General features: G+C 42.2%; 1 protein-coding gene and 1 long non-coding RNA gene across 2 annotated transcripts; both read right to left on the bottom strand.

The window, feature by feature from the left end:
- Positions 1-2,501: 2,501 nt before the first annotated feature.
- On the bottom strand, positions 2,502-4,931 carry LYRM2 (LYR motif containing 2). Its single transcript, XM_048482263.1, has 3 exons — positions 4,663-4,931; positions 3,228-3,368; positions 2,502-2,784 (listed from the first exon to the last, which is right to left on the bottom strand). The coding sequence occupies exons 1-3, from the start codon at positions 4,705-4,707 to the stop codon at positions 2,704-2,706; spliced, it is 267 nt and encodes an 88-aa protein (XP_048338220.1). The 5' UTR covers positions 4,708-4,931; the 3' UTR covers positions 2,502-2,703.
- A 2,689-nt stretch (positions 4,932-7,620) lies between these two features.
- LOC125424834 lies at positions 7,621-9,497 on the bottom strand. The gene is made up of 2 exons (XR_007243293.1): positions 9,341-9,497; positions 7,621-8,434 (listed from the first exon to the last, which is right to left on the bottom strand). It is a non-coding gene; the product is annotated as an uncharacterized LOC125424834 (long non-coding RNA).
- Positions 9,498-11,188: the final 1,691 nt, after the last annotated feature.

Genomic DNA, 11,188 nt, shown 5'->3' with positions numbered 1-11,188 from the left:
GCACCCCCTTTGGGGGTCCATAACTTTGGACTCCCTAAACCAAACTTCACCAAACCTGGCTGGTATCATCAGGAGTATCACCTGATGATACCCTGAAATTTTGGTGCCGCTAGTCTAAAAACTGCACCCCCTGACGGCCGACAAAGTAAAAACCCTAAAATATTTTTAAAAATACACCTCACTTGTGTATAAGTTGAGGGGGGCTTTTTCAGCACAAAAAATGTGCTGAAAAATTTGACTTATATGCGAGTATATACGGTACTAGAATCTGTCAATCAGGCCAAAAGCTACAGTCCAAGGAAGATGAGGCACCCAGAAGCTGCATCAAATCTATGCTATGTTATTAGTGTCTTAGAGTTTTCAACTGGATTTATATATGCCAAACTTACCCCAGGGCTTCTGGGTATTTTGCACACATTTTGCTGTTATTCAGAGGATGGAGCAAATCAGCGTATGTTAAAGGCATATGAACCATTTCTCTTGGTTGATAACAGTCACCTTAGTAGAAAAAACTTTAATGACAAGGTAGGAGCAAAATACTAGTCTTCTTATAATAGTTTCTGTTGAATTTTAGGAAACTATAATCTGAGAAATAGTTGGACCATTTCAGATTATCTAGTTCGTGAAATTAAACATTTTTGCTAATTATTTTGAACAGTATTTTCAACAAATCAGTCTGCTTGGCACAACTGGGTAAACAGTTGCTCCTCAGGACCCTTTTAGGTAGGGGTAATGCCGGGGGGATAGTGTTAAGTCACCTTTCCTTACCCTGAGGTCCCCATTATAATTGGGCCATTGATATTTGAAGAAATGAAAATGCTAGCTCAGCTTAGGGAACTCCCAGTGTCTCATCTGGTCCAACTTCCAAGAAAAATGTGTGCCAGCAGCTGACATTAGTTATTTCTTTCTGCCCTGTGCTGAACAGATGATCAGTTTGGCAAGCACAGGTAGCTGAACTTTCTTTTTCTTCCAACAGGTGATCATCAATAGTAGTCTCAGGTTTCCACAAACACAAGTCTGCACTGTAAACAAACTTTATTGCTCCCTGTAGGAGCCTACTAAAATGTGTTTCTAATTGTGATGTCCCTCCACTAGACTGTGGTAGAACTGTTTAAGATGCTACAATAAGATACAACTAAAAAGTCTATTTTCAAAGAGCTTTCTAGCGACTATGAACTGTTTTTAGAGTTATAGCCCACTATATGCAAAGCTGGGAACACTGTACTGATGACTGGAGCAATATAATTTTAACTGTGTAATAATGAATTGTTTGTTGTCATTCCTTAAAAGGTGTAGTACCTGTCTCATAGTAAAAAATTAAAGCAGTGCTAAAAACACCACTTGTTGAGATCTTTATGATTATTATAACACCAGGAACTGTTTTTATCATAAAACAACCAAGTGATACTGTAACTCTGGTCTGCAGTTTTAAATTATATGCAGCCTAATCCTCTGCAAGTGTACTCAGAAATCTGACCCATTGATGTAACGGAATGTAGTCCCAATTAAGCATAAATAGGCTTGCAGCCTTATGCTTTTTGTCTGGGTTACTAATACCTTTGTGTATGAAGGATTAACACTCTTCCTCTATAAATAACAGGGTTCAGGGGTATTGTGTTAAATGGGATTCGCATTAGGGGAACAAACAATTATTGTCTGTAGTTTTGTGCTCCAAATAGTTCTGAGTTGTCCAGGATCAATTAGGTATTCTTTGCTTATTGGACCATCTCCATGTCTAGCTGCCCCTAACCAAAATATGTAATTAATATTGCTTCTTTTAAAATATTTTTATCTTCATTATAATAATTAATCAATCATACATAGGATTTTTAAATCTCTCTAGTGGAGAGGGACTACTTTGCTTTGCTAGAGGAAATACAGACAACATCTAGATCATTGTATCTTACTGGAGGCTTTGGGCTAAGTAGTTATTTCTTCATCTCTGCATTTTATCACAATTATCCATTGTTAAGCATGAATGTACTTATACAAAGTGCTGTGTAAAATGTATATTCATATAACTGATGATTCTGGAATTAAATTATTACTGATCAGATGTGATAGTTTTATACGGCAAACACCTGTACAGTTTCTACTGGATTATTTGTGCCATGTAGCATATCAGAATGGGAATGAATTAAAACATATTGGCTTGCATAAACTGTGTCAAGAGTTTTAATCTCATTGGCTCAATAATCCTTTTAGATATTCTACAAGGTGGAAATCATCTGTAGCAACAGTTCTTAAAAGCACTGCAAACCTTCAGCCTTCAGTGGTACATAGTCAAGGCTTTTTGTCTTTCATACATAACCAATACATGAAGCAAAAAATCAGTCTCAACATTTGCATGACATCAACTTGCAAGACAAATACACCAAACAATGGAGTTTCTTCAATCTGGCAGCTCAGTTAATCCACAGTGTAGATTACATTCTGAGCATGCTTTTCATAGGCATGAGCCACACTTTTGAGGTAGCAATCCACTGTTGTGTTTTGATGTGTCTAAGTCAAGTTTAGCCAATGTCCATTCCCAGTATTTCTTTACAGATTTCTGCCCATCATAGCCGAATCGTATCAAGATCAGCTTTCTCACTGACAACAGTCTGTATAAGCAACACTTTTTGGCTCTTTGAGAAGTCCCTCCACATCCAATGTATTCTGGAGGAAGCTGCATTAAAATAATATTGTATTTCACAATTAAGGCTAGGATTTTGCCAATTTCAGAGTTCTCTCAAGTTCTTGAAGCTGTATGTTCCCTTGAGTAATCATCATCCTGATTGTATCCTGCAAAATAAAAAGTATGTTTAGTAGACACATGTAAGGCAATAAATGTAAGTGTCTATGCTGGGTGGCAAAACACTCAGCCTATGAAGGGTATGATATTTAACAATAACAATTACAACTAGCATGCATTCCATATGTTATGGTCCCTACAAAGAGATCACAAAAATAATTCCACCTGACAGTTGCTCTATAGTCTATATCAAGCACACATCCACTTACCACAAGGATATCCACATCATAAACAGAGCTTCACATTATAACTCCTGCATACAACACAATATTCCAATATGCAGCATGACACTACCAACAATTATTTTCATTCATCTCCTGACCAGTTTTGGAAGTCTGGTTGAACCTTTTTTCACAATATAATAGTTCGTAGTACTTGTTTTATTGCATCAGCTTAGCAAACGTGTATGGGACTATATGTGACTTTTTCTCACCTCTTCTGTAGCACCTTTATTTCTTTTGAATTCTGACCTTGCCCAGTCTCTCAGATAATGACGATCAGCTTCACTGGGTACCTGACGAATAGCCTGAAGAATTTTTCTGTATAACTGAAGAACTTGCTGCCTTCTCAAGAACTTTAAAACATCAAATGATGTATCAGCTCTTCACATAGGTTGTACATACTACAATACTGATGCAAATATACAAAAGGGTCTGTTGGTTTAGTATTGCCTATTCTGACTTTGTTTCTTAGCACTGGAGCTTGAATATGGCCATTTTGCATAGAACATCAGCGGCTCCATCACTGAGCTATCACTCCACATACACTACTTGTGATAATCTACACAACCTCTACAGCACAGGTGTCAAACTCGCGGCCCTCCAGATGTTCAAGAACTACAATTTCCTTGCCAGTATCGCTAATGCTCATGTTGGGAGGGACTGATGGGAATTGAAGTTCATGAACATCTGGAGGGCTGCGAGTTTGACACCCCTGGTCTATAGAAACATCAAATATACCCTAACATACATGTGTATTCCTTCAAAGACAGCCACTTACACACATGATGAACGGTTCATGCATGAACCACTACAGTGAGGATGCTGGACCAAGACCTGCGTTCAAATGCCAACTGTGAAACTTACTGGGTGACTGAGCCAGCCCATCTCTTTCACAACATAATTACCTCACAAATAATGTGGGTTAACTGTGAAGAATATGTACCCTACCTGAGCTTTTTGGAAGGATAATAATACACCCTAGCAACAGGATTGCCAGCTCTGGGTTGGGAAATACTTGCAAGATTTGAGAGGGTGGAGTCTGCGGAAGACAGAATTTGAGGACAGCATTTGGGGAGGGATCTCAGCAGGCTTTATTGCCATAGAGTCCATCCTCCACAGCAGTCATCTGTCCCAGGGACTCTGCAGATTAACCGTATTAGCGGGAGATCTCCAGGCAACTCTCCCGCAAATAAAAATACACTACAATGGCTTCTGACTTTCCCAACCTACAGCAATGGAAGAGGAAATCGGTGTGGATCTGCTGTTTTCTCTCTCCTCAGTGAATTGGTGCCTTTCAGAGCCGCCCACTACCGGGACATTCACTTCAGCAACAATGGCTGGCGCGTGATCCCAGGGAAGCTCCGCCTGCCGTTCGGGCAAACCTAGCAAGAACACTGCCCAGAAAAAAGGCGGCATCTCAGCGCCCACCCCGGCAAAGCATTATTTATTCATTCCTGCACAGCCCCCCCCCCCCCCCCCCCAAGTCATTGCTAGGCCTTCAATCTCCTTCTCCCCATCGCCAACAATGCCCAGTCTCTCAAATAATAACAATGGCGACTGGGTTATTAATATAGCAGCAGCACCCAGCGCGAGACGCCAAAGCAGAAGTTGGGGGCAGGCCGGGTCTGTGGTCGGCTCCTGCTCTACCTGCTTCAGAGTCAGCGTGATCGGAGGCAACCGCGTCGACGCCATGACAGCCTCACGCTGGAAGCCCGGCTACCTCCGTCCCTCCCCCGCGGCAGTCGCTTGGCGGCAGCTCTTCAACGCCCCGCTCGGACCAGGAGCGACGGGGAAATCGCCAGTCGCCGGCTGGGCAGAGCGATTAAAAAGCCAGCTAGCGGGTGGCAGCAGGAGCTCCCCTTTGCCTGCAATTCTCTGGCTCGCGGGTTGCAGGAGTGAGTGACGGGGGAGCAGAGTTAACGCCCCTCAGCTGACTTTAGAGAGGACATTTGAATGCATTTAATAAACAGGACGCCCTAAGGTTAAACAGGGAAACTGGGCAGCACGGTACGAAGGCCGGGTTTTTGGAGAGGAGGCGCCACGTTCAAATCAAACGCATGTGGACAGAAAAGATGACTCACCGGAGTCTCTAGGGCGGTGGAGTGCCATGGACGCCACCATCAGCAGAGTAAAGCTTCATTGAGGATTTCCAAACACAGTACTTTCCCCCCTCCTTCTCCTTTTTGTTTCCTCATCAGGTCAACTAGAAACGGTGAAAACCTCCATGGTGGGTTGATCACACTAAAGCTAACAAAAGCATTACGTAGGTTTTGTGTGTTTTTTTTTAACCTGTCTGTCAGTCCCACAGAGCTGGTGCAGCTCAAAAAAAGGCAATATGTAAGTCGTGGTTTAAGCAATGGTGGCAGTGACGGATTGCTTAAGTTCTCAACTAAGTAGATGTTCCCAAGGTAACGACAGAAACTTACAAAGGTCTTGTACAGCCATTGAATAACTTTTGCTTAAAACATTCTCAGACACAATTCCCCTTTCCCCTCTTTCAAGTCACACCTGACTTATGGCAACCCCATATTTTCAAGGCAAGAGACATCCGGAGATAGTTTACCATTGCCTGCTTCCATATTACCCTGCTAATTTCATGGGAAATCTCTCATTGGAATATTAGCCAGGTTTGGGGCTGAGAGTATATGACTGACTGGCCCAAGATCTCCCGGCAAGCTTCCATGGCACGAGGGGGAATAGAAATCAACCACCTTACCCACTTTACCACACTGGCTCCCTTGACACAGTTAGTCTTTTTACCATTTCCCCCTGTAAATTATTATTTTTTTGCTGTCAAGTCACAGCTGACTTATGGCAATCCCATAGGGCAAGAGTGTGAAACATGTGGCCTGGGAGCCAGATCAAGCCCCTTGAGAGGGTTTATCAGCCCATGAGCCAGATGAGGCAACCCCCCCCCCCCAACTGATTTGGCCTGTTGAGTCGGTCCAGGTAGCCCAGGGGTAGGGAACCTGTGGCTCTCCAGATGTTCAGGAACTACAATTCCCATCAGCCCCTACCAGCATGGCCAATTGGCCATGCTGACAGAGGCTGATGGGAATTGTAGTTCCTGAACATCTGGAGAGCCGCAGGTTCCCTACCCCTGAGGTAGCCTCACCACCCAGTTCAGTCTGCCCAGGTGAGTCCACTGCAGGCTCACCTGTCCAGTCAGGCACCCCAACCCCACTGTTGGCTTGCCAGTCCAGGCACCCAGGCAGTTCCATTCAGTTCCCAATCTGGCCTAGTGAGCCACACACACACCCTTCGTGCAAATCTGAACTGATGATCCAGTTGCAGGTTTGCCAGCCAAGTCAGCCCCCCTCCCATGCCAACCATCTCCCCCAGTGTTAGTCTTTGTGCTCACCAGCAGAGGCAGACATCACCACCAGTGCCAACCACCTCCCTGTGACATTCTGGGCTGGCAAGGCTGTTGTATGCTAGCTGAGGCAGCCAGCCACTACCACCCTCCAGTGACAACCACCTCCCCCAGTGCCATTCTGGGTGGCAAGCCTACTGCAGGCTCAGCAGTCAAGATAGCCACACCTCCAATGCTGATATGGGCTGGGGAGCCTGCTAAGGGTTTGGCAACTGAGGCAGCCACCACTACCTCCCCACAAGTCACATCCAGCCCTCCTAACAAATGAGTTTGACACTCTTGCCATAGGGTTTTCAAGGCAAGAGATGTTCAGATATTGGCACTGTCTGTCTCTGCGTCACTCTGGTAGTTCTTGAAGGACTCCTATCCACATACTTGTCAGAGTTGAGGCTGAGAGTATGTTACTGGCCCAAGGTCACCCAGCAAGTTTCCATGGCAGAGTGGGGATTTGAACCTAGGTTTTCCAGTTCCTATTCTGAAACTTTAATCACTACACCATGCTGGCTCACCATTGCATATGTTCAATTCAGCCAGTTCATTCATGAAATTCACTTTAAATAATCCCCCACAAGAGACTGTTAGTTTACCAAAAGATGAGTAGTGTCTACTGTTTTTTCTACCAATAGTTTCCCAGATTTATGGCTTCATAGAAGGTAATGGGTGCATTCCAGTTAAGAGCTGTAGCAATCACATGGCTACTCTCAATTTTCTAGACCGATAACACTGATTTTTAAGTGCTGGAAAGATATTTCCCCAGATGAGCAATACTACCTTGAGAATACACATCTGGGTTTCCTATAACTACCATATGATAACTGAGCAACTATAAAAATGAGACTGCAGATTGTCTTTAATGCTCACGTTACCTTCCTTAAACAAATAATGAGCAGGCAAAAAATTAGACAGTTTTATAATTAGTCTGATTCTGAGGGCTATGAGCAGAAGCTGCAGTAAGGAAGCACAAGTAGGCGAAACAACTCTTCTCTGTTTTTTATATTCATGGAACCTCTTTGGCAAGAGTAAGCACCAACAATGTGGAAAGATGGATGGTGCTGCCTAATTTCCCATTCCAACTCTCAGGTGCAGCTTTTCACAGGTCAAAAGGGGCTTTCTGCTGGTGGAAAATCTGCACCCACAAGCCCCTTGTGCTTCATACAACCCAACCCAACCCAACGTTCTTAATACAGAACTGTTTTAGAGTGCATTTCTGCCCTGATAAAAAATGGACACAATTACAAACAGCAAAACAACTTTATTATTAAACACAAACGGTGCATAGTTTTTCTAATGGAAAAAAGGGGCAGGAAGGAAATGTCCTGTGCACAATGTAGGATACCAAAATGTTTGTCTAATTTTTGCATTAGACAGAGAGCAAACTTCACAGTGTAAAATGATAATGCAGACACTTTCGTATCATATAAATACCCTTCTGGCATTATAAGACCACTAGCAATAAGCAACTACTAGGAACAATTTCAAGTATTCAAGTAGTATTTTTTTGGCTGTGTCACACATGTTAACCTAAAACATACAAGTATTTTTATTATGATTAAACATTGCTAACTAGTTTCCTCATAAAGCAATACTAGTTTCTTACTACAATAGAAACAGTCTTAGGAACAATTTTTCTCAACAATATGAAAATTTCAAAGAAACCATATAATAAATTATTTGAATAGCAATGAAGGGAGCAAATAGGTATCCATTGTTTCCAGATAGTGGGAACAAGTAAACTGACTCTCTTTCCCCGTTTATCATGGATTGCATAGTTTCCTATACTTAGGAAGAAAGCTCACTTTCTGGTCCATTAAAACAGCAGCTTATTCAGTGATGAATTCAATTTGATCAGGCAAAACTCTACAGGCTGTCTGTGGTAGTTACCAATTCAAACCACTGCCTGAGGGCATCACTGAGAGTCTCTGGAAGAGCATTCACATCTCTGAGAATGATGTAGAAAGGAAAGGGAAATTCTTCCATGTATGACCTAATTTCTGGCAATTCTCCTGGACCTTTGAATACAGGTACTTTTATATCCAAGATGGAATCCTAAAAATTAAAGTGACACAGAGATTAAAATCAGATACCAAGTTGCACAAGTACTATAGCTACCACTGGGCATTTTGTCATTACTAAAATCAAAAGAACAATTTTGTTACACTACTTGAAAATAGGAACAGTCATCAGAAGTTTAGATGTATCTCAATAGTCTGGAATTAACTTATTTTCTCAAATGTTTTCTTTTACTAATGCAATACTAGTACAGATAGATACTACACTGAACCCTCCCATATTCAATGAATTCAGTTCCTAAATGAGTAGACTATTATATAGGTGCGCTGATATAAGGATATAGTGATTTAAAATATAAGGCAAGGGAAAGATTATAAGAAACTGAGCTTGATGTTATTATGACTCAAATTATTTTTATATTATTGTTGGTTTTACTATCATCGTCCAAGCTTTATCATCTCCAATGTCTGGATGACAACGAGCACTATGGAGGATATAATTACCAGTATTACAAGTCACATAAAAAGAAAACATAAAAGCACGGGACATTATAGTTTCTGGAACTCAGTACCTGTAACAGAATTAATCTAAATAGTCGAACTTTGACTTCAACAGAGTAGAGCTTACTCCCCATTTGAAAGGAAATGTTGGGGCACTGGAGAACTGTTTGTGAGGAACAATCAGGACCAGCTGGAGAATTTTTAATATTCAGCATGTTCATTAATACTTAGCAACAGGAAGTTAAAAAACTAAAAACACACGTCCAAATCAGAGTCATTAGTCTGACCTCAGGATGAATTTTTCATTATTTTACTATTGAACTAGACACTTCAATTATGTAACCTCCTTATGCCACAGCAAGATATGGGCCCTTTCACAACCAACAGGCCATTTCAATTTAGTGAAAGGAAGTAATGTTAACCCAGTCTGGGTCTCACTCACCCTTGAATTGGGGTTGTCCAACACTACAAAAATAATGAAGATATTTGCATTCTGAACAGACTGGACAGCTGCTGTCACACGTTCCTTGCCCTCAAGGAAAAGACCTCTTCCATCAGATACTATTAAGAGTAGCTGGGATGTTTCTGTTCAGGAAGAAATATATTGTTTCATTAACTCAAGGAAAAAAAGATAAATAGCATTTCATCCAAGCTTCAAGTGCCTATACAATACAATTAGAATAGCTGAAATGAAGCTATGAACTAAAGTTATTGTAAATATCAAAGATAAAATGCAATTTCTGTTTCCTACAAGTCAGAAACGTTTAAAACTTTAGTGATAATTAACACTAATGGAAGCTCTAAAAGCAATAGGAGAAATAAACCCTAGCTGCCTGGTACTATTAAGTAATGTATTGAGATCAGCAGTAATTCAGGGTACAGAAAGGTAACATGAATGGAGGCACCAAATAGGAATGCAGTAATTCAGGGTACAGAAAGGTAACATGAATGGAGGCACCAAATGCTAGGAAACAGGTTAAAATCCAGGACCCCCAAGGTGGCATTCTCCGAAATGCTACCTGTTCCACGCGCAGGGCGAGCTAGGCAAGCGGAGATACAGGGTCTCAATGCGTGGATGAGAAGGTGGTGTAAGGCAGAGGGTTTCAGATTTGTCAGGAACTGGGGAACCTTTTGGGATAAGGCAGGCCTGTACAAAAGGGACGGGCTTCATCTTAACCAAAGAGGAACCAGGCTGCTGGCGCTCAACATTAAAAAGGTGGCAGAACAGCTTTTAAACTGATCCTTGGGGGAAAGCCGACAGGAGCAGAGGTGACTTCGGTTCGGAATACAGAGTCCATGGAGATGCAGACAGAGAGGGAGGTTTTTCTAAATCAACCACATACAAGCGAGGAGCATAGCAAAAGGCTGGAGGGCAAAACACATAAATCCCAGGTTAGGGACAGAGACAGAGTATACAAGTGTCTCTATGCTAATAGTAGAAGCATTCGACCTAAAATGGGGGAGCTGGAGTACAGAGTTTTGAAGGAGGACATTGATATAGTGGGCATCACAGAGACATGGTGGAATGAGGAGAACCAGTGGGATGCTGTTATCCCAGGTTACAGGCTCTACAGGAAGGATAGGACAGGGCGTATTGGGGGTGGGGTGGCCCTCTACATCAAAGAGAGCATAGTGTCACATAAAATAGACAATGCAGGGGGAGCTGATTCCTCTACAGAAGCACTGTGGATATCAATACCAGGGGTGCAGCACAGTTTAACATTAGGAATATATTATCGTCCCCCTGACCAAAGCGCACAAGAGGATTCTGAGATGGAAAAAGAAATTAGAGAGGCCAACAAAAGCAAAAATGTCGTGGTAATGGGCGATTTTAACTATCCCCATATAAACTGGAAAAATGCATGTTCAGGTCATAGTAAGGAGAGAACATTCCTGGATATGCTAAATGACTGTGGCTTAGAGCAGATGGTTGTAGAACCAACCAGGGGAGAGGTGATCCTAGATCTAATTCTATGTGGGACCCAGGACCTGGTGCGGGAGTCAGTGTTGTTGAGCCGATAGGGAACAGCGACCACAATGCTGTCAGATTCAGTATCTCTGCATGCGAACAAGTGACAACTACTAATGTAGTTACATTCGCCTTCAGAAAGGGAAATTTCTCAAAGATGAGGGGGATAGTGCGCAGGAAGCTGAAAGGGAAAATCAAGAGAGTCAAAAATGTCCAAGATGCTTGGAGGTTATTTAAAAACACAGTGTTAAAAGCTCAGCTGGAAAGTGTTCCACAGGTTAGGAAAGGCAGTGCCCAGTCCAAAAGAAAGCCACCATGGTT

Source organism: Sphaerodactylus townsendi, unplaced genomic scaffold (assembly GCF_021028975.2).
Source record: "Sphaerodactylus townsendi isolate TG3544 unplaced genomic scaffold, MPM_Stown_v2.3 scaffold_1170, whole genome shotgun sequence".
NCBI classification, from domain to species: Eukaryota; Metazoa; Chordata; class Lepidosauria; order Squamata; family Sphaerodactylidae; genus Sphaerodactylus; species Sphaerodactylus townsendi.
Note: the sequence above shows the minus strand (reverse complement) of the source record. Positions and strands in the feature narration are given on the sequence as shown.

Excerpts from the sequence above, each read along its gene's own strand:
- LYRM2 (XM_048482263.1), bottom strand. The coding sequence starts at position 4,707 with ATGGCGTCGACGCGGTTGCCTCCGATCACGCTGACTCTGAAGCAG. Across the intron at positions 3,369-4,662 it reads TCACGCTGACTCTGAAGCAG|TTCTTGAGAAGGCAGCAAGT; the intron begins GTAGAGCAGGAG and ends GATGTTTTAAAG. Across the intron at positions 2,785-3,227 it reads ATAAAGGTGCTACAGAAGAG|GATACAATCAGGATGATGAT; the intron begins GTGAGAAAAAGT and ends TTTATTTTGCAG.